This window comes from Poecile atricapillus, chromosome 20 (assembly GCF_030490865.1).
Source record: "Poecile atricapillus isolate bPoeAtr1 chromosome 20, bPoeAtr1.hap1, whole genome shotgun sequence".
NCBI lineage: Eukaryota > Metazoa > Chordata > Aves > Passeriformes > Paridae > Poecile > Poecile atricapillus.
In genome coordinates, this window is record NC_081268.1 from 6,961,220 (window position 1) to 6,986,487 (window position 25,268).

General features: G+C 46.2%; 2 protein-coding genes across 4 annotated transcripts in view; both read left to right on the forward strand.

Annotated features, from left to right (window-relative positions):
* Window positions 1-12,085, forward strand: part of MEGF9 (multiple EGF like domains 9) — a 48,277-nt gene extending 36,192 nt beyond the window's left edge. The window contains exons 4-6 of one of the 3 annotated variants that reach the window (XM_058853574.1): window positions 2,379-2,522; window positions 3,404-3,676; window positions 7,287-12,085. In XM_058853574.1, coding sequence (XP_058709557.1) covers window positions 2,379-2,522; window positions 3,404-3,676; window positions 7,287-7,741 — 872 coding nt within the window. In that variant the 3' untranslated portion in view covers window positions 7,742-12,085. Of the gene's footprint in view, window positions 1-2,378; window positions 2,523-3,403; window positions 3,677-4,861; window positions 7,266-7,286 lie in introns of those variants that run through there. The other 2 variants (XM_058853575.1, XM_058853577.1) reach the window with 2 other exon arrangements.
* A 3,364-nt stretch (window positions 12,086-15,449) lies between these two features.
* The window catches only part of CDK5RAP2 (CDK5 regulatory subunit associated protein 2), a 70,626-nt gene continuing 60,807 nt past the window's right edge, over window positions 15,450-25,268 (forward strand). Inside the window, exons 1-7 of the mRNA XM_058853591.1 lie at window positions 15,450-15,951; window positions 16,090-16,157; window positions 16,800-16,867; window positions 21,227-21,337; window positions 22,142-22,218; window positions 22,934-23,054; window positions 24,495-24,646. Of these exons, the coding sequence (XP_058709574.1) occupies window positions 15,899-15,951; window positions 16,090-16,157; window positions 16,800-16,867; window positions 21,227-21,337; window positions 22,142-22,218; window positions 22,934-23,054; window positions 24,495-24,646 (650 nt within the window). The 5' untranslated portion in view covers window positions 15,450-15,898. The remainder of the gene's footprint in view (window positions 15,952-16,089; window positions 16,158-16,799; window positions 16,868-21,226; window positions 21,338-22,141; window positions 22,219-22,933; window positions 23,055-24,494; window positions 24,647-25,268) is intronic.

Sequence of the window (25,268 nt, forward strand, 5' to 3'; positions counted from 1 at the left end):
ATTGAAGGATACACGGCTGTCACTAAAGCTGTGCACACATCAGCTGTGTTACTGATTTGGAGCTGGGTGTGTGGGTTTTGTGAAGGAGGAGGATAATCTGCTCTTCCTTTTTTCCCCCCTCACTGTTCCTCCTGCTCTCGATTTATCAAAGAAAACCCAGCACAGACCTTGCTCCTGGGATGGGCTGCCCTTTCTGTTGGGACTGCCCAGTGCTGCCCACAGCATTGCAATGACCTTGCTTAATGACCTATTGTTGATTTTATTTCTATTTTATTTTTATTTTTTTTTTTTTTTTTTAGTTTTCCTCCATCTGCTCTATTTGCTGCTGTGGCTGAGGGAACCAAACAAAACCAGAACAGAGAAAAAAGTTGATTAAAAATTAGATCGGACGCCTGCTCAAGGGTCTGCACTCTGTGTGACCTCCCCAGCTTTACATCAATTCTATGTAGCCTTTGTCCAATTTTCAAAGTTTTTTCCCATTAATTCTATACTTTGGGCTCCCTCTGCTGGCTCTGCAGCTGGCTCCTGCTTGGCATTGCTCTGTCCAGGAGGAATATTTAAAATTACTGGGCATAAATAAATAACTTGGGCAGCAGGAGCTCCCCAGCCGATAGCACTTCCTCTGCCACGACCCTTGTACTCCGTGGTGTGTCTGTGCACTGAGGTGGGCTGGTGCTTCCCAGCTGGGGTCCTGTGAGTTCTGATCCTTCCTGAGGGCATTATCAGCATGAGAAGTGCTATTAATTATTAAGGCTCTCCACAGTGATACCTGCTTGCATGCCCGTGCGTGCTCTGCGTGGCTGAGCAACGTGCTGACTCAGGGACACACAGCCATTTTGCAGGGCTGCTGGAGATGGATGTGGGTGATTTCTGCTGATGGGAAAGACATTGGTCCTGAAATGACCAAGGCAACACAGGTGTGATTCCAGAGTTATGCCCCTGTTAGTGCCTGGGGAGCACCATCCAAGGCAGCCTCCAAGGCAAAACCACCAGGCAGATGAACTTCCCTGCCCAAAGCATCCATCCCAGTGAAACAGTTGATCCAGGTTTGCAGCTGGAGAAACCAAGCGTAGCAGATAATTTTCCCCTCTAAACCTGACATCTCTCCCACAAAAACCACTGGCTCGTGCCTGGCAGGCTGCTGAGGGAAGAGCAAACAATGTGTGGGAGGTGCTGCTGAGCAAGGGGTGCTGGCAGGGCCCTGCTGGGAGGGTGAATCAGCCGCTTCCCAGGTTTGCTTCCTGCCCTTGGCATCAGGGCTGGCTGCAAGGACATGCCAGGCTGGCTAGGGATGCTTGGCTGTGGAGTCATCACTGTGGGAATTGAGGAGCAGCAGCCGTGTCAGGCTTGTGAGGGAGCCAAAATCTTCCGATATTAATAAGAAAATCTGCTGTGGTCTTTACGACAGTCAGCAGAAACCTCAATCGGGATTTTTTCCTGTGGTTGACGTTGATATGAGACTTTCCCGTGCCCCAGCAGCACTGCTGGATCAGCTCAGTGGATCTGTCTGTGCTCTCACACTGCTCTGGGCCACCCTGGTTTATAGAAAAGGCTGTTGCCTTTACAGAGTCTGGTACATTGGATTTAATCAAATCTTCCCTCAGCTCCCTGCCACCTCACCGAGAGCCAGCTGAATTACAGCATGTTCCTGGTGATGGATGGGCTTTATATAGAGTCTGTGCTTTTGTAACTAAGGAGATTTTTCTTCTTGGTCACAGTAGTATCAAAATGCAATTTGGAGGCCATTAGGACATGGTGCCTGTGAAGACACGGCACGTTGAGTTTGTGATTCAGGGGCTTCCCCAGGAGGGGCAGGTGGCTCACGTGAGCCCCCACTTCTCCTCTGTTTCTCTGGGAAGGTCAGTGACTGCTGCTGCCTTGTCCTGGGGTGGAGGAGCTGGAGCCACGCTGGTAGGATGGAGCTGCCTGCCTCCAAAGCAGGACAGGGGCATGTCCTCACCCCTGACCTCCAGCTCTGGTGTACAGGAAGGGGCTGCACACAAAAAACCAAAGGCATAAACCTGAGGGACCCCTCATGAGAGTTGAAGCAGCAGTGTTCCATCTCACTGGTACAAATGCAAACTGAAACTGCTTTCCTTGAGGAGAATTTGAACACTGATAACTCGTGTTTACCTGCAGTGACCTTTGCTGTGGGGTCTCTCTGCTGGGGCCTCCTCCTTTTCCACATTATCTGTGTACGTGTGGAGCGAAGGGATGAGCGTCAGAAGGTCATAAGAGGCCAGGATCATGTTTTGGCCAGAGGGCATCCAAAACCACCTGTGAGCTCTGATAATTGAGTGCGTTCCACGTGGATTCTTGCTCCAAATGTTCTGCTCCAGTTCCTGCTGCTGAATGTTTGCTTGTTCTCTGTTCCACAGGCACCTGCCTGGACTGCCAGGAGAACACCGAGGGGAAGCACTGTGAGCTCTGCAAGGAGGGTTTCTATCGCAGCACTTACCCTGCCCACGGCTGCCAGCACTGCCCCTGCTCCATCGTGGCATCCACGGGCACCTGCCACATACGTGAGGCTCTTGTTTTGGTCTAGTTCCTCATAATGAAGGTTGCTCTCCTCAGTTAAATTGCCTCTCAGAGTGTGTCAGCCCAGCAAGGTGTTTTATAGCCTCTGGAGCTCCTGTTTGTGGGCACTGGGAGCAGCACCTGCTGTGATGGGTCCCTGGTGCTTGTGTTGCCTCTTGTGAGAGCAGCTGTGCAGGGGAGGGATCAGAATCACGGAATGGTTTGGCTTGGAAGGGATCTTGAAGTCTAGTTCCAGCTCTCAGTGTGTTGCTGCAGTCTGCTCTGAAGAACCTGCACAGTTCTGCAGAGAAGCTGCTGAGCTTGTGGCAGCCGGGAGGGGGGCAGGGGGTGCTCAGCGTGCAGCCCTCTGCACTTCTGAGTCTGCTTCTGAACATCTCCATGGGACTCCATGCAGAGATTCCCCAGTGTAACTGAGAGAACTCAGAGCTTTAATAGCCATATGTAGGACTGTTTTTTGATATTTCCCTAATGAATTTTGAAAGCAAGCTGCTTCTGGCTTTGTATAGGTCCAAAAGTTCTTTTGGATTGCAAGTATCCCCGATATAGTTCCAGCTGTTCTCTTAAATTGCCTGTTTGAGATGGAAATGTTCAGGAATAATGATCTATTTCCTTAGCAACGTGCCGAGTTTGCTCTGTGAGGTTGGTATGAGGCATCAGAACTCCCCAAAGCTGTTTTTTCCCCTGCTAACAGAGTTCAAAAGTTGTGTTTTCAGCTCAAAATTTGAGATCGGTCAGTACTTGGTGGCTGCTGATTTTTGTCAGGGTGCCTTGTGGTCAGGTCCCATAGAACAAACCCCACAGAACAAATCCCACAGCACTGCAAGGGGCTGTGGCACATCCCTGCTTTGCTTTCTGTGTTCTCCAGAGCCTGGCGAGAGTGTCCCGAGGTGTGACAAGTGCAGACCAGGGTACACTGGCCTCAACTGCAACCAGTGTGACAAGGGCTACTACAACTCGGACAGCATCTGCGTGAGGTGCAGGTGCAACGGCAACGTGGACCCGGCGCTGTCCCCCAGCGTGTGCCGGCCGGACAGCGGGGAGTGCATCGGCTGTCTGTACCACACCACGGGCTTCCACTGTGAGCTGTGTCAGGAGGGCTACAGCAGGGACTCCGAGGGCACCAACTGCACCAGGAAAGGTAAAAAACGCTGCTCAAGTCAGTGGTAAGGCTCACTGTGCAGCTGCCCAAAGGTTGGGGAGGGAATGCTGTTAGCTGTTCACATTAGTTTAGATTCATCTGGCTGCTGGTGCAGAGAAGAAAATTAGATCTTTCTAACAGAATCACAGAATAGGTTGGACAAGACCTTTGAGATCATCTAGTCCAACCCATGACCTAACACTTCCTCATCAATTAAACCATGGCACTGAGTGCCACGTCCAGGCTTCTTGTAAACATGTCCAGGGATGGTGACTCCAGCACCTCCCTGGGTGGACGATTCCAGTTCCCAATTGTTGGTGCCTACTGGCCTTGAAGAGTGGTTTAGAGTTAGCCCTGTAACCACCCTGAGTCCAGACCCTGGCAAGCTGGAAAAACCAGCAAAAAACAGATTGTCCCAATCTGTTTGTAGTGTATTTAATGTAGAATGAGAGAAAATGGTTCTGAAGTTGCTCCTTCAGTGGTTATCTGGAGGTTGGTCTTCATGGTGGATGTCCAACACCATGCATGGCAACATCACCAATGTGTGTATTAGGTGAAAGAGCCCAGAGTTCAGGGAAGTATTTGGGCACCAGTTTGTGCCCGTCATGGACAGAGATTCAATTCAGATCTTCCATCAGGAGCTAATGTGGTCTTCCCTTCTGTGCTGCTCTCTGGGTGTGTAATCACAGAGTCCTTCCCTGCTCAGGGAGAGATCAGTACAACAAAGTTGGATGCTCATTAGCTGTAACAGGGCTGGAAATGGCACTTTTACACCAGCTCATCCATTACCTCCCCTTACACAGCTCTGGCTTTGTGCAAGGATCCACATGACCTTGCTCCATTAAAATCCATATGTGCTTTGCTTGGGTACTTGCAGTTTTCACCATTCGGTTTTATTTAAATGGTGTTGTGATAGTTTCTGATGTGGGGAAGGTCTGTCTGCTTTCAAGGGGGCTGGGACATGCTCCTTGAGCTTTCCTCTCTCCCTGACACTTATGTTTTCCCTTTTTTATTAAGGAGTTAAAAAGATGTCCAGCTCCTTTCCAGTTCCTTAAAAGAAAATTTGCCTAAAAACTGACATGCTGAGGTTACTGAGCATTAACTTGTTTTGGTTAAGATTTTCATAAATCACCAGTGCATTTGACTGGCTTCTGGAGTGAAATCATCACCCAGGCTGTGTTTCAGTGGTTGCAGGTGAAATGAGACAGCAGGTTCCATACAGCCTGGGCAAAGCTCGTGTATCCACAGGGGCCATCCAGAGTCTCAAGCCTGACCAGGATTCTGATGCTTCCAAGGCAGGTAGAGAGGATATTCAAAGGACCAAAGCGAGTGTTTCCAGCCCCAGAGCAGGCAGTGCTCCTGCTGCTGTGGGGAGGCACGGCAGGGGCTCAGTGCTGGTGCAGAGGGGCTCTGTGCCACCCAGCCAAGCACCGCAGCCTCCGCGGGAACGGGCGCGTGGCCTCCTGCCAGAGCTCCTCCACTGCAGGAGGCAGCAGCAGCTCCGCAGAGCCGGCGCTTCAATCAAGCAGCTGGATCTGAGGCTCCCGGCAAAGCTGCCAAAGCAGCCCATTGAGTGAGCAGCTGCTGCTCTCAAGGAGCTGCTCTGGGACATCTGGAGAGCTGGCACGGCCCCGGGAGCGGAACAGGCAGCGCCGTGTCACGGCCCGGAAGCGGCGCCAGGGCCAGAGCCCGGCACTTCACCGTGACGTTCTGCGAGCGCCAGGAAATGTCTTCACCCGAGGCCTCTGTGCCAGCCCTGAGCTGATGCTGACTCACAAATAAAGCCCAGAAAAGTGCTGTTTCCTTGCTGGTGAATCAGCCATTGTCTCAGTTCTGTTTTTTCCCTACTTATAGCTACTGGCAGGGTTTGCCAGGGATTGAGTGTTGGTGAAGGAATTTGGAAAGGATGACCGAATTCCTCATGCCCTTTTCCCAAAGCCAAAGGTTTTCCAGGAACCTCTTGCTCCTGTCACGTTGCTTCCTATTGCAAAATTTTGCCTGTTATAGAGAAATGCTTTCTGCTGTTCAGCACTCATCCTGAGTGTCCTTATCAGCCTAAGGCAGGAGCTGTAGAGAGCAGAGGAGCGGCTGCAGGGAGTGAACTGGGCAGGAACCTCAGTTAGGTGTGTGATGCCCCTTCCAGAAGAATTTTTTTCTCAGTTGCCTAAACTGGAAACATGACAGCCCAAAGTTAACTTGTGGGAGTTCCCCTGAGGGCCCGTGGCAGGACATGTGCTGAATATTTCCAGCTTCTGTTGCCATTGGAGATGTGACTTAGTGCAAAATTAGTCCTTCGGAAGTGATTCTCCTCCTCAATCATAATTAGTAGATGTTCAGGAAAGCTGGAAGCTGGATCCATACAGCATGGCACCATCAGCTGTAATTGCTGCAGCTGTAGATGGATTTAAAATGAAGTTGCTTTTCTGTTGGCAGGAAGAGAGTGGGAAAGAGGATGCAGAGAGTCCTGTGGAGCAATAGGTGCAGAGAACATTCTGACTGATTGAGGCTTCAGCTTGTGGAGTGTTCCTGTTGCCTGGACTTGAGAATCTAAAATAGATCAGGTTATTCATGTGAGGAAATGCTTTGTTAGCTACATTTGCGAGCTTAATACTACAGATTTATGGTGCTCTCTGGGGCCTGTAGCTCAGCAGGTTTGATGCAGACGTAATGAATTCACATCCCACTTCTGAGAACTCAGGGTTAACCTGACTCCTGAACTGAGGAGGGAGTTATCCCATGGCTGCTGGAAGCAAGGCAGGTTCTTGGCTATTTAGTGCCAAGGAAAAGACAGAGCATAGTCTGGTAGTTCCCATGTTCTGATCCTTCCTGTGTGCACCTATGCCAGCAGCTGAAATCAAACCAGGATCCCAACTGGCCTCTGCTGTGTTTAAAAGCTTCTGAAGAACATCCACAGTCTTCTTTTGTTGTGGTTTGGTGACCTTCTACATCCGGCTGTGTAGGCTGGGGCTTTCTGTATGGTTTGTGTACAACTTCATTTGGAAGCAGAACTGTGGTTATTTTGCCCTTTTACCTAGAGTGGTGCAAACTCTGAACCTGCTACAAAATGCCGAGTACTTGTGGTTCATTTTTTCGGTTTTGATCTTGTTTGTACAAGTAGGGCAGAAAAAATAATAGTGTGAACAAAATCCTACATCTGGTGCAGTGGTTGTGAAGGGTTTAAGCTCCTGGAGTTGCTGTGTCTGAATGTGCAGCCCACACAGACACCAAGGGACATGCTGGTTCAGAGTCTAAACTTGCTGAGCTTGGTAAAGCCCCATTTTCCTGTTCTGAACAGGAGCTGGACTGGGACTCGCTGTCATCATGAGCTCCTGTGTTGAACCCTGAATCCTGACTACTGCACCTGTCTCTCAGCACTGGGCTTTCAGAGGAGTTCTGTAATCCATGGGCACTTAGCACACAGAATTATATTAAAAAAAACCCAAACACAACCCTGGACAGATATATTCTAAATAGCTTTGAAAAAATACCTGTTTAGCAGTGTAGCCTTGTCATAATACCTGTGATAGAAATGTCAGATCTCTTATGTTTGTGTTTGATTTTCAGCTCAGCAGATTTTTTTATTGATTTTTTTTTTTAATTTATTTTGTAGAAACCACTCTTAGCCCAGAACCAACGGAGTTTACAACTTCTGCTCCAAATACCACCAAGGCCACATCCTTTTCCACAGCAGTGCTAAACAGTACTTTGTCACCAACAACTCTACAGACAATATTTCCTATAAGCTCCTCTGACAACAGCACCTCTGCTTTCGCAGACGTTTCGTGGACTCAGTTTAACATCATTATTTTGACAGTGATCATCATTGTTGTGGTTCTACTAATGGGCTTTGTGGGTGCTGTCTACATGTACCGTGAGTATCAGAACAGAAAACTTAATGCTCCCTTTTGGACCATTGAACTCAAGGAGGACAACATCAGTTTCAGCAGCTACCATGACAGCATTCCCAACGCTGACGTGTCGGGGCTGCTGGAAGATGATGGGAATGAGGTGGCCCCAAATGGACAGCTCACACTGACGACTCCCATGCATAATTATAAAGCTTAGAAGTCATCCAGCTATTCCAAAGTTTGCTTCTCAAAAAGTTACAGGGCTTATGGAAGGGGTGTCAGGATCTGTGCCAAGGCCCCACGCAGAGGAATTTGCTGCTCAGATACTCTCTGGTGCCAGGTGTGCTGTAGCTTGCAGGTGGACAGAAGACAGTGTAGTGCATCTGAATTGCAGGTAGTGTGGTGAAATGCATTCAGTGTCCTGTTCTCCATAAAGATCCATAGAATTCACTGTTGTTCTAAACTGGATTATGCTGAATTTAAACATTTTTTTATGAAGAGGTGGTGGGGTGGAGAGAGCAGAACCCGATGAGGAGTCAGAAGCTACTTGGTTTCCAGCCAACCCAACACTTGTGTCTTCATCCTTTAGTTTGAGAAGTAGCTCATGAATTAACAGTGGAATTTCAGGAAACAGATCTTTGGAAAGGCGTCATCTTCGTTCCTGATAGAAACTTGTTTGAAAAGGAGAACAAAAAAAAAGGGAAGTAATTGTTCACTGTACTACCGAAAGGCAAGTAGGAGGAGTGAGTTGTACACTTAAAAAAATCATCATTATCTGTTCCCACTAAGCAAGGAAATGGGAAAAAAAATCTTAAGAACATTTGAGTTAGGGAAGAGACTTAGCTTTTCCCTTTCTGAGTATTTATACAGGGTGATGATGCTATTAAGACATAGCAATCCATTTTTTTCTAGAAGGAGTTAATGAACTTGTATAGTTTCTGTGCAAGGGAAGACGACAAGACATCTCAGGGTTGCCATGTAAAAATAAAAGCCAGGCTTAATACCCTACCCTGATAGAAATGGTGTGTTCTGTATATAAAATGTAATATATCTTCTTGGAATTGTATTTGTAATTATTTGTAAAAAAGACAAGCAACCAACTGACCAACCAAAAAATCCCCAACCACAAAACCACCAGCCCCTCCCCAGCCTCCCCCACTCCCCAGGTCATGTTTTATCCTCTAGGTTTTAATTGTACAGCGGTTAGTGACGTTGTTTAAAAAAGAAAAAAACATGAGGATTGTTTAAAATACTGTAAATGAGATGGCAATATTGTTGGAGCTGGGCCTCTGGCAAACATCAACTGCTTAAAGCTTTTCTTCCACTGTCATTGAATAACTTCTTTTTTAGAGAAAATGTGAGTGCTCCCTACTTGTATCTGTCAAATTTTGCCATTCCTTCAAATACAGAGTGAGTACCAGTGTTGCCATGACTAGGGCTGAGTAGGTGTCCAGAAATTGGATGCACCAATGGATTCCTTGCTTTTAAGTCTCTAGACAAAATGCAAATACATTGTCACAAACACGCTGAGAGCCTGGGCTCAATGGCTGAGGTTCTCCCAGGTGGGTGCTCAAGGTGTGGAGGGATCCCACTGCCATCTCTGCTGAGCTGGAGGGCTGAGCTCAGCGCCCTGGCCTCCTGAGGGACAAGAGCAAAGGTCTCCTGGATTTGGGTGGAAACAGCTTTGGGATGAAGAGCTCGCAGGACCCGATCTGCGCTTCGAGGCTCAGAAGGTAAAAGTGCACAGATGCTTTCAGAATTTAAAGTAGCACAAGGTGGTGTGGTGGTGGGGAATCAGCTGTCCAAAAAGCACTACAGGGAGCAGGTTTTACAGATTCCCCTGTTTTTGGTGGGAGGCTGATGGGCTGTTAGCAAAGAGAACCACTAACAGGCAGCACTGCACAGGGAGGTCACACCACGGAGCTCCTGGGCAGGGGCTGTGCTCCCTGTGCCACCTGTCCCACCCTGGAAATCAAACTACTGCATGGAAACAGGGCAAGAAACAAATATTTCCCCTCACTCTTGCCCAGCCTCAGAGGTGCAGCTGTGTTGCTGTGTGTGGTGGGGCAATGGTGATCCAGGAGCTGGTGGAAGCATCCTCTGAGCCAGGAAAAAGTGAATATTTCTTCAGATGAGAAATGGTAGAGAGAACATTTTGGTTATTTATTTGTTTTTGATGCTGTGAGGAGGTTTCTTGTATCTTTGGAAACTTGGGAGGGGGAGAAGTAGGTGATTCAAACACATGCTCAGAGATGCCATTTCTGCCTCAAAAACTTGCTACCTGATTTAAAGATGAGGCATGGCAAGTCAGAATGAAAATCGTTGAGGATGACCAAGGGGAAATGGTGAGGGCAGAATTGGAATTGCATATAGGCCCAAGCTGATGGAAAAACTCCCGTTGCCTGTGGTGGGCCTGGGTGAGGCCCCATAATTCAGGTAATAAATCTGGCTCATGTCATTCAGAGCAACGTTACTTTTAGTTATAAATCGGGGGAGGACTGGAAGAGAAAATCTGGATATTGCCAATCCTTGAGTTACTCATCAAACTTTCAAAGAGCAGAGTGGTGACAAAACAGAAGATTTCCTGGAAGTTGTAATTGTTTAGAGGTGCTGATCTAGCGATCCACTTGCACTTGGTCACTTCATGGGGTGGGGAAGGGTAATTTAGGAAGTGTTGGCTTCTGGGACTGATGCTAGCGAGCAAATCGAAGGACAGGTTGTTCACTTTAATGTTTCTAAAATACTTCAGCAGATTTTTTCATCTCTGCCACAAACCACCTCTTCCTTAAATTTTGCTGTGACTGTGGGCTGCTTTGTAACAGGAACAGGCTTGGATTTTGTCTCACTGTAGAAATGGGGACCATCTGCTCAAGCAGAGCGTGGGCTCGGGTGCTGAGCCATCCTAGTCCCTGCCTGCCGCAGCACAGGAGGTGTTGGCACCTGGGCTGCTTCTGACCCCCAAAGAAATCCAAAGGCTTGGTGTTTGGGAAGAGGAGGAGTCTGGGTGCCCTGCAGGGTGGGACAGCTGCTGTCTGTGGATTGCACAGCTGGATAAAGGGATGGAGACAGCCTGGAAAACGTGATGGGAATCTTGGTTGGGCAGGGGGGACCTGGCTGCCCAGATTTGGATGGCACAGGATGTTCCTGAACAGGGAGCACAGTGAAGATGTGGCACTGGCACCGTGCTTGTCAAATGGCAGAATGACTCAGCAGGGACACAGCAGCCACCTCCTGCCAGCCAGGCCTTGGCACACAGGAGCACCAGTAATAAAAGGAGATCGATGCCTCAGCAGGGAAAGAATAAACAGCTTCATGTTTGACTTTGGTGATGCGAGATCAGATCATCCGTGCTCTTATCAGTTTCCCTGGCAGCACAGGAGGGAGGAAGAAGCGGAGCTCATTCTGTCTCCAGTCACCTTGGGTTGGATTGGATGTGGAGGGGTAGCAGAGCTCAAACACTTGTGCCAGGGTTCTGAGGCCACCAGCACCAATGTGTCATCGCTCATCATGAGGCTTCCCAGGTGCTGAGGTTGGGGTAAGGGCAGGAAAATCAGAAGTGGACTCTCAGGGCTGTTTTGAGGCCCAGCTGAGCCACCAGCCAGGCCAGGATAGGACATCTTGGTGACTTGTGGGGCTGGGGTGGCAATCCAGGGGCACGTGGTGTTCCTGATGCACCTGTAGCACCTCCTGCCTGGGAATGCTGCCCGGCTGCTGCCGTGGGGCTGTCACAGGGCACTCGTGGCATGGGACAGCAGCTGCAGAGCAGAGAGGAGGTGTGACAGGGCAGGGGGGCTGGTGCATGTGGGAAAGCAGCTCCAGGCACGATCCTTGGCACTGTGAGGGCTCAGCTGGCAGTAAAGGCAGGGACAGAATGAGCAGATGAAGGGCACAGAGCTGGGCTGGGGCAGCCTGCAGGGCTCTCAGCCTGGGGGAGCGTTTGGTGAGCACCGACGTGCAGAAAAGTGGTGGGGCTAATGAGGAGAGATGATCCCGAATCTCGTGGACCAATGTAGCTGGAAATAGCTACGAGGAGCACTAGCCCTGGGGAGCTGTCAGGAGATGTCAGCCACTGGAATGATAATTCCCTTGGACCGGGCTGAGCAAACTTAGCAAGCATTTAGGAGAGAGGAGGGGATATATCCAGCATCCTTCAGGTATCGTGGGCCAGTTAACCACTGCTGTGCAGCATCATCCTCTTCAATGTTACAGGCAATGTAAATGTGCAGAAAGTTTGCACAGTCTCCTTTAAATAAAGGATATAAAAATAGTTTTTAAAGTGAAGTTTTAGAGTGAGCTCCCACAGGACTCTGCTCTTTATGTGTCAGAGGAATGGATTAAAATAAGAAAAATGTGGGCCTTAAAAGTTGTACTTGCTCCCATCTGAAACCCATCAGTCTCACTCTACATCCAAATACGGTGTCTCCCAAGCATATGCTATGCTTACAAATGCATTTCTAAAAAGAAAAAAAAAGTGTATGATTTGAATATATGTCAGAATTTATACAGAAGAATGTTATTTAAAATGAATAAAAATAAATGTATATAATTTGTATCTATGCCACTTGGATTTTTGCATTTGTGTTTTTGTTCATTGAATTTCAGCAAGAGTCTTTGCAGTGACAGAAAGGGTTGAATCCAATCTCATTCCAGTAATAACATTTGTTCCAAGAGAATTATTCCTTCATTATGCCCGTATGTGAGATGAGAACCAAGACACAAAAATGTATTCTATCACAGATATTCATATGCACAGTTGACATCCTGTGTTGGAAAATCCACCTGAAAAATGAGCCCTCTGATCTCTTGTGTCTGCTATGAACCATCCCAGCCCTCAGCTGTGTTTGGGAGCTCCGCTGGCAATGACTGTTTTCCCACTCTTTTCTGTATCATTCACATGGACACATTTTGTCAGAGATGTGCATCACTAACAAGGAAACCCTCAGAGCAAAGCTGGAAATGGGATGAGGATATTGTATCAGATTTTTCTTCATGACCACAGGCTTCTTTCAAAGGCCATTTTTGTTACAGATACTCTGAAATCCACATCTGTGCCATCAGTTCTGGGAGTGTTTGCAGAGGGGCCTGTGGAAAACTTGAATTTCCTTCTCACTTGGCAGAGCTAGGGAATTGTTTTTTGTTTTGCAAACACAACTGCCAAAGGCTCTTTTTTTGGTGAAAGCTGTGTCTGATTCTTCAGCCCTTATTAAGCAAAGAACTTGGAGAGGTAAGGCTTCGTACACTGAGCGAGCACGTGGCATTAAATGTTCATTCAGATGTTTGACTGAGCCAGAGCTGTGTAGCTGCTGGAGGTGGGAAGGATCTCAGGCTGCCTTGAGAGGAAGGAAAGTTCCAACACGGCTTCCTGGCATGAGGGTTTAGTGTAATCTCCCCAAATGTGCTACTAATGAACTTAAGGTTAAACAACATTAAGCAGATTATCCCAAGGCAAGTTGTTAAATGCTTCTAAACAACACATTTCCCAGTCCTTTCTGCCCCTTGCAGCTTCCTGGTGCTACTGCAGGCTGTAAAACACTGGGCAGTGCAGTAAAATTTCCTAGGGAAATTTTCCATCCTGGCTGTGTGTATACATAGAATCATAGCACGACAGAATGGTTTGGGTTGGAAAGGACCTAAAAATCATCTTGTTTCACCTCCTGCCGTGGGCAGGAACACCTTCCACTAGACCAGATTGCTCCAAGCCAGGGAAGATAGACAGGGATGTATTCCTATATATCCATATCTTTATCCATCAGACAGCCTCTTAAGTAATAAACTTCACAAGGAGGAACCTGCTGATTTCCTTTTGACTAGAGTGTGTTGGACACGGGCTGTGACTGCAGACAGATGTGCTGTGTGTGCAGAGTGATTTACTCTGCACTTGTGGCTGATGGATGCTCATTTAAAGACCTACATCAAATATGTAACACCTTGCTGAAACCTTAAAAAAGAGCAAATTAGTATTATCCTTTCAAGTGAGTAGACTTACTCATTTTATGAAGATCTGTTCTGTAAATGAGGAAAACTCACATTTCAGCCTGGCTGATCAGATTCTGGTGCCATATGGCAGACCTGATTTTGTGAACTTAATTTCAGCTTGGCAGAGGCCACTGCAAAAGGATTTCAGTCACATAAGGTGACCAGTGTCTCTTGAGGTCTCTCACGGGGGAGTTGAAGGGACTGAATATCCCTTGGGGTCATCAGACCCCAAATGCCAAGCATGAGGCATGTCCAGTTGGACAGGAGATGGGCTTAAGAGCTCAGCTGTGCTAAGTAGTGCCTGGCACTTCCTGGCAGTTTGGGACTGCTGCAGCTCCATCATGCACTTGTACCCATAAAGCTGAAAGAATTAAGCAGGGATGGGAAGCCCACCACGACTGTGGACATCCGGAGCTGGAGTGACTGCTCCCAGCAGTCTGGGGCATTTGACAGGGGAGTGTCAATCCAAACAGTGAGCTGGTGCAGGTACATGGAGGAAATGGAGTTCACAGGGCACCAGGCCAACTGGGAACAATAAACTCACAGAACTGGGAATAATCTCACTGAATTCATGACCTGTGGTCAGCCCTTATCTGTGGCCTAATTCCTGGCCAGGTAAGAGTCCCCTTGGGACAGCCTAGAGGGAAGGGAGTGAAACCTGACCTGAGTTGGTACCAAAGAGGAAACCAAATCCAAAGGAGGAAACCAAATCTAATGCACAGGGTCACTCCCGTGGGTGAGCCAGGTGAGTGTCCTGCTGGGATGGAGCTTCTTTGTGTTACAGAGAATGGTGAGAGCAAGTCCCAGCATGAGGCACCACTTGATGCCCAATGCACTCTGCGGGCAGCGTGGCTGGAAGGCAGCCCAGTGGAAAATGACCTGGGAGTTGATAGTGGCTGAACATGTGCCTGAGAAGGCCAATGCCTCCTGGCTTGTACCAACCAGAGTGTGGCCACAGGACTAGGGCAGTGACTGTCCCCTGTGCTGAGCATGGGTGAGGCACCTCAAGTGCTGTGTCCAGTTCTGGGCCCCTTGTGACCAGAAAGACCTTGAGGAGCTGGAGCGTGTCCAGGGAAAGGAATGGAGCTGGGGAAGGGGCTGGAGCACCAGGAGCAGATGAGGGAGCTGGAAAAGGGGCTCAGCCTGGAGAAAAAGAGGCTTGGGGAGACCTCCTGGCTCTGCACAGCTCCCTGACAGGAGGGGACAGCCAGGGGGTGTTGGGCTCTGCTCCCAGGGAACAAGAAAAAGAACAATAGGGAATTGACTCAAGCTGTACCGGGGAGGTTCAGGCTGGACATAGGAGAAATTTCTTCACAAAATGGGTGATTTGACATTAGGAAGGGGCTGCCCAGGGAGGTGATAGAGTCACTGCCCTTGGAGGTGCCCAAGGAACCACTGGACACGGCACTCAGTGCACTGGGCTGGGTGATGAGGCGGGGATTGGTCAAAGGTTGGATTCCATATCTGAGAACTCTTTTCCAACCTAAATAATTCAGTGACTCTGTGATGATGTAAATATTGCAAGGAGGTATTTCAGTCCTGCACACAGGTTCTAAATGAATTAAAGGAAGGCAAGGATGCCCAGCAAGGAAGGGTCTGGAGCTCCAGCTGTGACCGGCACTATTGCCCCAGCCATGGCCCGTGTAAGAGGGGCCACAGCAGCAGCATCTAATCCAGCTCAGCTTCTCCCGCTGTCGGTGTTCTGAAATGTCCAATGCAATTGCATTTTCTTCCATAAAAAGGAGAGCCGACACGCTTACAACTTTGCTTTACAAAAAAACCCTCCCAGATTCATTCAAAATCCGTCTGCGTGGATGACAGCTGCCCTCACCCCCGGCCCTTAGGATGAGCAGTGACCAGAACGTGGAACTAAGGCGCGTTTATTTCTCCTGCCAAGCCCAGAGACGGCTTTGCGCTGCGGGGAACATGGTAAACATCAGCTCCAGCAGCTCTGCCAGGCTCGGCAGGAGCTGGGGGCCTGGTGCATCCCTGCAAAAGCCTTTCCCAAACGGGAGCAGGGCTCGGGGAGCGGCGGCGACCGCCCTGTCCCCGCTGCCCCCTCAGGCGCCCCGCCTGGGGCGGTCAGCGCCGGGCTCCTTCCCTCACTCGAGATGGCGCCCGGCCGCTCTGTCCCGCTCGCCCGGCTGGCACCGCCCCGCTCTGCCCTCATCAAACATGGCGGCTGCCCGCCCGCCCGGGCCCGCTGCCCTCATCAAACAGGGCGGCTCCCATTCGCTTCCCACTGCGCCCGCCCCCCGCGCGCCCCGCGGCGGCTTCAGCGGCTTCAGCGCGCCCGACGCAAAGATGGCGGAACCGATTGCGGGCGTTTGAATTCCAGGGAAGCCGCCAAATCCGCGCACAAAGGCGCCGGGAGCCGCGGGAGCCGCGCGGCCGATCCATGGATTCGCTGCCGGGGGAGGACCCGACGCTGCCGCTGGCGTTGGAGGGCAGGTACGGGGAGCTGCGGGGCGGGCGGCGCTCAGGCAGCGCGGGCGCGTGTGGCGGGGCCGGGCCCGCCGGCCGCGGCCGGGGCAGGGGACGAGCCCCCGGTTTTGTGCTCTCAGCGCTCTCCTCCTCCTTCTCCCCCAGCGTCAGCGGCCTCCAGCTGCCGGACACCTCCCGCGGGGACCCCCAGCCCGGCCCGCCCGGCGGACAAGGTGAGGCTGGATCGCGGCCGGAGCCCGCACATCCCTGCCCCGGCTCGGTGCTTCGCGCTGCTCCCCAAACCTGCGGAAAAATCCTCAAACTTGCGGCAAAAAGGCAAAAAAAAAAAAAAAAAAAAGCTTTTAAGTGATGCGCTTTTTTTAGGTAATTTAAGTGTTTTTAAGAGCACAGAGCGCCAGCAGCTGCTGCCGTCACTGCCCTGTGGTCATTAGGGCTCTCAGCCTTATATAAGGTGATCAGCGGTTTTGTGCAGCGTGTACTTAAAATACTTGGAATATCCAGTGAGGCTGTGCTGCCTGTTCATATTCTGCTCAGAGTTAGGGAACTTGCACGCTGTGCATCATCCAGTTCTTGCTCTGAGGATTTGTTCTTGACAGCACACCTCACATAGCCTAATTCCAGCGTACATTGTAATTTAAATGGGTGATGGAATTTGGGAATTTAAGTGATAGACAGCTTGCTGTGATCAGAAAGGAATGTAGATACTAACATGTAATGTAAACAGGGGGCCAAGCAGTGCCTCTCTCACTTCCTAAAAGGTTTTGTTATGTTTAGATTGGTGTAGACCTTTGCCAAATTGAAGCCGTACTTAGAGAGATTCTGCTGTCTGAACTTGTTCTGTCTTAAATGTCTAGTGGTACCAGATGTGGCTGAAGACACAGTCTCACCAACTCGAGCTCGGACCATGAAGGACTATGAAAACGTAAGCAGAACTTTTAATGTAAGATTCGGTGACAGATTTATGGCCAAGATATTTCCAGTGTGCTGGATGAAGTGTTGACTCTGAGTTTGTGTCACACACAAACCTTTTGGAAGTGTGACCAGATGAATGTCCCTGTCCATGCTTTAAACCTCCACTTCTTAAGTGTTGCTTTCAAAAACTGAGGGAGGAATTTGCTGTTCAGAGCAGCCAACTCTTGTGCTGAAGTTGTGAAATAAAATTGGCACCCTCTGCTCAAAAGTTCCTGCAGCTCACCAGAAACATCAGAACTTGGTTTGCACATCTGCTGTTGATTTCTTTCAGGGAAGCATGAAGTTTATTTTCATTTAGGTTAGTGTGGGATTTGGCTTTTTAATTCATTGACTACACTGTGATGCCTTTTAACTTTACAGTATGAGTGTGCTTGGAATGCTTGTGTTGTAGAAGTCCACTATCATTGTGACAATTTTGTAGATAGAAGTATTTTGGCACTTACTAGAATATAAAAGAAAACATTAGATTTTAAAAATATGTTAACTGTATTGGCTTTTCGAATTGAACCTCGGGAGAGCCCCAGGAACCCCAGGGGAACCTCAGGAGAACCTTGGGAGAACCCCAGGAACCTCAGTGGGACCTCAGGAGAACCTTGGGAGAACCCCAGGGGAACCTCAGGAGAACCTTGGGAGAACCCCAGGGGAACCTCAGGAGAACCTTGGGAGAACCCCAGGAACCTCAGTGGGACCTCAGGAGAACCTTGGGAGAACCCCAGGGGAACCTCAGGAGAACCTCAGGAGAACCTCTAGGACCTCTAGAACCCCAGGAACCTCGAGAACCTCTAGAACCTCCGGAACCCCTAGAACCTCTAGAACCCCTAGAACCTCCGGAACCTCTAGAACCTCTGGAACCTCCGGAACCTCTAGAACCTCCGGAACCTCTAGAACCTCCGGAACCTCTGGAACCTCCGGAACCTCCGGAACCTCTGGAACCTCTGGAACCTCGGGAACCTCAGGAACCTCGGGAACCTCAGGAGCTTCGGGGGAGCCTCAGGAGAGCCCCAGGAGAACCTCGGGGGAACCTCTGGAACCTCGGGAGAGCCCTGGGAGCTTCAGGGGAGCCTTGGGGGAACCTCTGGAGCCTTGGGAGAACCTCAGGGGAACCTCGGGAGCACCTCGGGAGCCTCGGGGGAGCTTTGGGAGAACCTCGGGAGCTTCAGGGGAGCCTTGGGGGAACCTCGGGAGCCTCGGGAGCTTCAGGGAGAGCCGGCTTAACCCGGGAGAACAGGGAAAATAACAAGACCAGGAAAAATAGAAATAAATATCAATAGAAATAACAGTAACATTTAAAATATAAATAGCAGTAAAAATAAAAATAGCAGTACAAATAAAATTAAAAACAGAAATAACAGAAATAATATAATATAATATAATATAATATAATATAATATAATATAATATAATATAATATAATATAATATAATATAATATAATATGCAGTAAATAAAAATTAAAATGATGGTAAAAATAAAATCCAAAATATAAATAGTAGAAATATAAATATAAATATAAATATAAATATAAATATAAATATAAATATAAATATAAATATAAATATAAATATAAATATAAATATAAATATAAATGAGGTTCCCGAGGTTCGGGTGTGTTGCAGGACAGCTTCCCCGTTAAGGACTAGAGTGAAAAACTTAAGGTATTTGTTTGTGAAGAAGCTGTAGAGGGGAAAATGATCTAAAATCTCTGAGATGATTGCTGCAGATAAAGGCTGTGGTTGCTGCCTTTGGTCTGTGCCAAATGTCTGCAGTTTCAGTGCACTGCTGCTGTAACCTTTTGTGGCAATGCTGTGTGTGAAATGAATGTTTCTTACAAACTCTTTCAGTTTTTTGTGGCCTTATATCCCCCCTGAGGAGAAAGCTCTGCCATTTGCTCAGTGTTCAAAGCTTGTTTTGGAAAGCCTTTGGTGAAGGATGTTGTTTGCAGTCTGTATATCTTTCCCTTTCTCTCTTGTTGGGATGTGCTTAAAATCTCTTCCTGTGATGTTTGCCAAAGACCTCAGTCCAGAATATACATTTTTCTAGTGGTTTGCTATCTGCAGAGTTCCTGGGCACAGGAAAAAAGTTGCAGAAGGGAGGAAAAATCTGTTGCTGTTTGTCCAGGGGCCTCCCCACAGGTCTGCTGTTTCTGAGCATCCTGGTATGCTCAGACCCATGTTAAACTGAGCTGCAAAACTTCCCATGGGATGAGAACTTTTATGGATGCCAGCAGTGTAATGAAGCTCAAAGAAGGAAGAAGAATATACATTAAACACCATTAAACTTGCTTCTATAACTCTGTAATTCTACAGGCTACAAGAAGGATGTAATAAGAAGAACGTGCTCTGGCCTTGTAGCTCAGAAAGAACAGGATGGATGTAATTCCCTTAAGTGGGCTAAAAGGTGGATCCATGTAGGAAAGGTCCTTTAATGTTTATACCTGGAGAAGGTGCTGAGCTGGATAATGCTGGAGGTGCAGATTTTTGAATTATTTATGGTGTCCCACTTTGTTGCAATATAGGGGTAACCATTCTATTATAGAAAACATGATTACATGGGCAAAGTGAAAAGCATCTCTAAGGAGGACCTTGTTATGGGTAATGAGATGTTCATGAACAGAAAGAGCAATGGGTATCAAGTAAGGGAGCTGAATAATAATATTTGTGGGTTTCTTTCTTGTCTCTCCAAACCCACTTTGAGTTTTGCTGTAAATCTAAAACAGTCTTTATAGTTGAAAACTTGTGCTGTGAAACCACAGCCACTGCTGACAGATCCCTTTTGAACAAAACTGGCTCCATGCAGACTTGGAAGGAAGATAATCTGAGCTAGGATTTGTTCATGCTGTGGAATATTCTGTGCAGTATGTATATCATTGTCTTGGTTTTCATTACTTTTGTTTAAATACAGAAATCAAAATGCATAAAGGAATTAAGACTGAGTTTTCAAATGCAAAGTTCAGAGGGTTGCCATTAAAATCTTTTTGCAGTGTGAACTTTCTCACATTTTACACGTTTCCTTTCATTAACCAATAACTTTTAAATTGTCTGTCTGCTCTTTCATCCAAGAAGCTGAACATCAGAGATGACATTTGTTTCACTCCTTGGTTTATGATTGCATAGTCTGTTTCATTTGTCTTTTGAAAATATTACCCTTAAGCACTTTGGTTTATCTCTGCTGCCACTGAAATGCATGTAGCAAGAGTTGTGAAATGCTGAATTCTTTCGAAATTATTTTTTCCCTGTGACTCAGAAATATATTGAATGTATGGAGACTAATTAGAAGTTCAGCTGGTACAACTTCAGAGTATTTTTGTCACTTGGATTTTTTTCTGAATGAGCAGGGACTGCTGGGGATGATTTACTGACAGGTTACTTCAGGGTGTGGGAATGAGCCACTAAGTTTATGCAGGATTTTCAATTGCTCAGGTGATTTTCACTTTTGTGTATAATGATGAGGCAGCTTGCTGGGCAGGGATTATTAAACTGAAGAATTGTTTGCAGATGCAGGTTTTGAGTGCAGTTACAGAAAATAATCTTGGGTTTCACAAGCCAAATATTTTGGAAATTGTATTGCTAATAATTTTTACAAATAGCACTGTAGTGTTCTGGAAAAGCCTACATAAATATTTTATTAGTAGCTCTGTTACATATTAGGTTTCCATTTGCTGAAAGCACCTGACAGGGGACATGAGTCTTATTTGAATGAATGTTTTATGTTAAGTCTCTTAAAAAAATTTAGAGGGAGACTCCTTTCTCTAATAAAACCATCAACTAAGTTACAGCTTCTACAAGAAAGGTTAAAAGTGATAAGCAATTTTTCCCCAAAGAATTGCACTCTGAATTATGGGATGGGATAAAGGTTTTATTGGTGTTTGACTGGGCTCACTTGTGTGATTGTGGTTTTTCTTGCTATGAATAAAGTTACCTGGGTCCTGTTAATGAATCTGCCTTCCCAGGCTTTTGCTTAGCAAATATTTCTGTTTCAACATGGTGTCTTGTATTTTGTTCAAGTTCTGTCATTTGGAAGAATGACTTAATGCTGTTAGATTCAAAAATCTCTTTTGAATTCTTACTGTGTCAAGTCAGTCAGTGTTTTGATACTTTAGGGAATAGTTCAAAGGACACAAGACTATGAATTATATATTTAATTAACACCTTCACAATTGAATGTGTGTGTGTGACCCACGTGTATATTCAAGATTAACTTGAATTATGTCGAGTGGGTAGAATTCTGGTCTTTCACCAAGCAAAACTGTTGCAGGTTAGGATTTTTCCTTTTTTGTTTTTCTTTTTCTCATTGTCTTTCTTCTTTCACAGCAAATCACTGATCTGAAAAAAGAAAACTTCAACCTGAAACTTCGTATTTATTTTCTGGAGGAGCGAATGCAGCAGAAGTTTGATGGTCCCACTGAAGAAATCTACAAAATTGTAAGCATTTAGAATCACTTCCTGGAACTGTGTCTCTTTTTGAAGAGTTTGTTTTGTGGAAAGTTTGCTTGTTACACTTGACTTTTAAGTCTCTTTTTGTTATTGGAAATTTTGGTGTGATTGTTTTATTCTTTTTCTTTTCCAGTAATAACTAAGTTAAAGTGACCTAAACAGGTGCTTTCCTCAGGTCTCTTCTCCATAATGACATGGAAACTTGAGTCTCTCTTGATGCATTTTTCAGTAGTTAAGAACATAAATCAATGTTTGGGTAGATGACAGCTGCAGCTCAATATTGCTGCCTGGTCTTCTCCACTGGTGATTTGTTTGTAATTGAGGATGTGTTGAAATGGTGTTTGTCAGCTTCCTGGCCAAGGAGTTCTTTGTACAATTACATCCTTAGAAGTTTCCTCAGGCTATAACAAAATAATTCTAAAATTACTAAAAACCTCTGTAGTTGATAAAATCAGGTTTTGAAAAGAAAATAAAATATTTACTAGCTTAAAGAAAAAATATGCTTGGAAACCCTAAAAATTCCCAAACTGAAGTGCAGTACTCCTTATTGGAGCAGTTAGGTGTGTGTGCAGGGGATTTGTATTGCTTGAGTGCAATAGTCCTTAATGCTATTGATACTTCTGGAAGGCTTGAATATTGCAAAATACGTCTTTTACAACTAAATGTCCATTCTTATCCCAGTGACACCTTATATTTGCTGGTCCAAGCAAAAAGTAATCCACACACTGCCAATAACTTTTGGGGTGGGTGATCTTCCTGTTCTTTGCAGACATTTTCATTCTTTTGTCACAGAACATTGAGCTGAAAGTTGAGATAGAAAGTCTGAAGCGCGAACTGCAGGAGAGGGAGAAGCTGCTCATCAAGGCCTAGTAAGCACCATTTTATTTATTGATGTCCATTACTTGGGATTTGTTTCTATGTGTTTTTTTCCTAATGCTTTAGGAATTGGAGGGTCTAAAGGGCACTTGTTTAACAGTGTCTGGTTCAAAACTAATCCAGGCTGGCAGCTGTTGATTGCCCCACGGGCCTCGATTGCAATGGAATTTTCTTTGTTTGCCCGAGGACCAGATGAATTTTGCTTGATCTCTCCAGGTTGCCCAAAGGGTATTGCTGTGCTTTGATGGGAGCCTTGCACATGCTAGGAAGCAAAATTTAGGTGGCAGTCATGAACAAGTGATCATCTGGTGTTAAGTAAGGAGACACTGCCTGTTCCTTTCTCACAAGATGTTAACAAACACTGAAAAGGCAAATGGAGACATCTCAGCAGTTCCATGTCTTCAGTGCTGCTTCCCGTAGAAAGCACAGCTCTGCTGAAGGCTTTATAGTCTATTTGGAAGCTTTAGAAATAGAAAGGAAATTTTTCACTTTTTCATCATACATCTAAAATGCTTCTTTATCCACTGTACCAAGACTTGTACGTGGAACTCACGGACTCCACCCAACTTGCTGCATAATCTGTAGTTTGTATCTAACCTGAAGGTGATAAGCAGGTACAGAGAAGGTGGAAAATGCTTGAGCATAATCCATCTGGCACTGAAATGTCTTCCACACTGGTATGCACTGGGATTTATGTCTGTTTTTCAGTAAGGCAGTTGAAAGCTTGGCTCAGGGTGGTGATGCTGAAGTGCAGCATGGGAAAGAGGCACAAAAGAAGATGCAAGAGATGGAGGAAATGCTGACTGGCAGAATTAACCTTCTGGAAGAGGTGAGTGACCAGAGCTGAAGGAATATTAAGGAATCACTGCTGTCTTTGTACTTCTATCTGAGATTTGGTGCTGTGGTCAACCTATATTTTCATGTCTTTTTTCATTCCTCACTATCTGTGCTTGAAACAGTTTATTCCTGTATTTGTTGTTGAGTTTTGGTTACTTTACAGGGGTATTGTAGTGTAAAGGGAAGGGACCCACAGGGATGATTTAAGTCCATTTAAGGTGAATTCCTTCAGGGAGGAGGAAAGGGGAATTTGTATGGCTGCTTATTCATTTTACTGGAACTGGGATTTCTGAAAGCATTCTTTGTGCTGTTGAATTAGTAGAGAAGTTCTTAAATTACTTCCTCTGTCCCAAGTCAGGCAGTCAGGCTGGTGTTTTCCAGACCTGATAGGTGGAAGAGCAGATTTTCTGATCTCATGGAGATGGGGTATTTTCTGTAGCCCAAAGATAGTGTTGGCCTCTGACATTAATTTTATTCTGCTTATGAATTCAAACACTGCAGTGTGGTTTTAGTCACAGGTTTACACAGCACCATGTAATTATATAGATCCAGGGAGTGCTAGCAAAGATAAATTCCCTTCAGAGCTCTTGATTGATGGGTGAATGTTGGCAAAACAGCTTTTCAGGAGAGGGGTTGAGTGGGGAGGTTCAATAGTGAAAGAGCTTTTCCTGTCCCTCCCCCAAAGAGATGCTTTTTAGTTTGGATGTGAAGGCAGGGGGGAATGACTTGTTAGGCTACAAGGAGGCTTTTATTTTGTAGGAACCTAAATTGGGTGAGCATAGCAGGGAAGCTTGCAATGGAAAAATGAACATCAAAATCAAATTTGATGTAATATGTGGCAAGCTGTTTTGTGTATCTTTTTACTGGCATTCTCCGTCTCTGTGAGTTGGGTGACCCAGAGGAAGTTGACTGAAATCTCTGGCTTTTATCTCCATTTCTTTTGCTGTTCAAGAGAAAAATGTCTGATTCATACTTTATCAATTCCTGCATAATATTATAAATGATGTTGGAAAGAGTTCCAATTAGCTACAGTGAGCTTGGGAATATTAATTTTATTGAACAAAAAGCCCTTCTTTAACATCTTTCCTTTAAGTGTAGCTATTTATTATGATAGTGGGAGGGCAGTGGGACAAAACTATGTTATAATTGCTAAATCTAAAACCATAGCATAGGGGCACTTTTGTTTCCAGTTCTGCTATGAGTTAGAGTATTTTTTATTTTTTTGAAACAAATTTCCCTTCTTTCTGCACCACTGAAAGTGGATTAATCTTGAAAATGCAGACACAGAGTTCAGAAGCATTTACAAAGAGCTTGAAATACTTGGTAAAAGTTCCTAAATTAAACATCCTGACATATGTTGGGTAGAAGAGTGGAAAAAAATTCATGAGCATTTAGTTCTTAGAGGCATCAGGATTGTGTGTTTTAATTTCAGAATCTTCAAGCAGCCCAAGAAGAGGTGGAAAAAGCCCTTGCAATGACAGAGAAGGAGAAAACTCTGAGAATTGCTGCTGAGCAGAAACTTGCTTCAATTATGAGTGCCCCTGCAAAGGATGTGGACAAGGTTACAGAAGCTGAGAAAGACAGGTCAGAACTGTTGCCAGTAATGTTTCTAACTGCTGGAATTCTTTATTGTTAAAGTGTGGCGAGTCAGCACGGGTTTGGTTCTGATTAGTTTGGTCCTACCTTTAGCTACAGGGGAGTTACTGGCCATCCATGGAGTGAATGGCAACACAGCAGCCAGTTTAGTACTTTGTGGAGCAAAGCCATCTTTAAAAGTTCTCTGGAAGCCTAAAAGGGTCAGGATGTGTGAAAACGAAGCTCACAGGTCAGACTGGTAAATATAATGGGAAGAGAAAGACTGTTAGAAATACTTTTACAATCCGGGTTACAAAACACGAGGAATCAGGGATGGCATCTTATACTGTAAAGTTTTCATGTGTAACAGTCAGGTCTATCAGAAAATGTCATTATTTTTCTTGGAATACTGGAAGTGTGAAGATATGTATTGACAAAAGACAACAGTACCCACCTGACTTGTTTTTAGTATGTTTTTTTTTGTTTTATGTGAAATGAGAACCGCTTAGATACAAATGTAGGTGAAACTGAATACTTGAGAGACACTTGATGAAGGCACGTAAGGATGTGGTGTGTGGGCTAAGAAAGGAAATAGATTAATAAGGGTTTTGTGTGTGCTGTGAAGGACAAT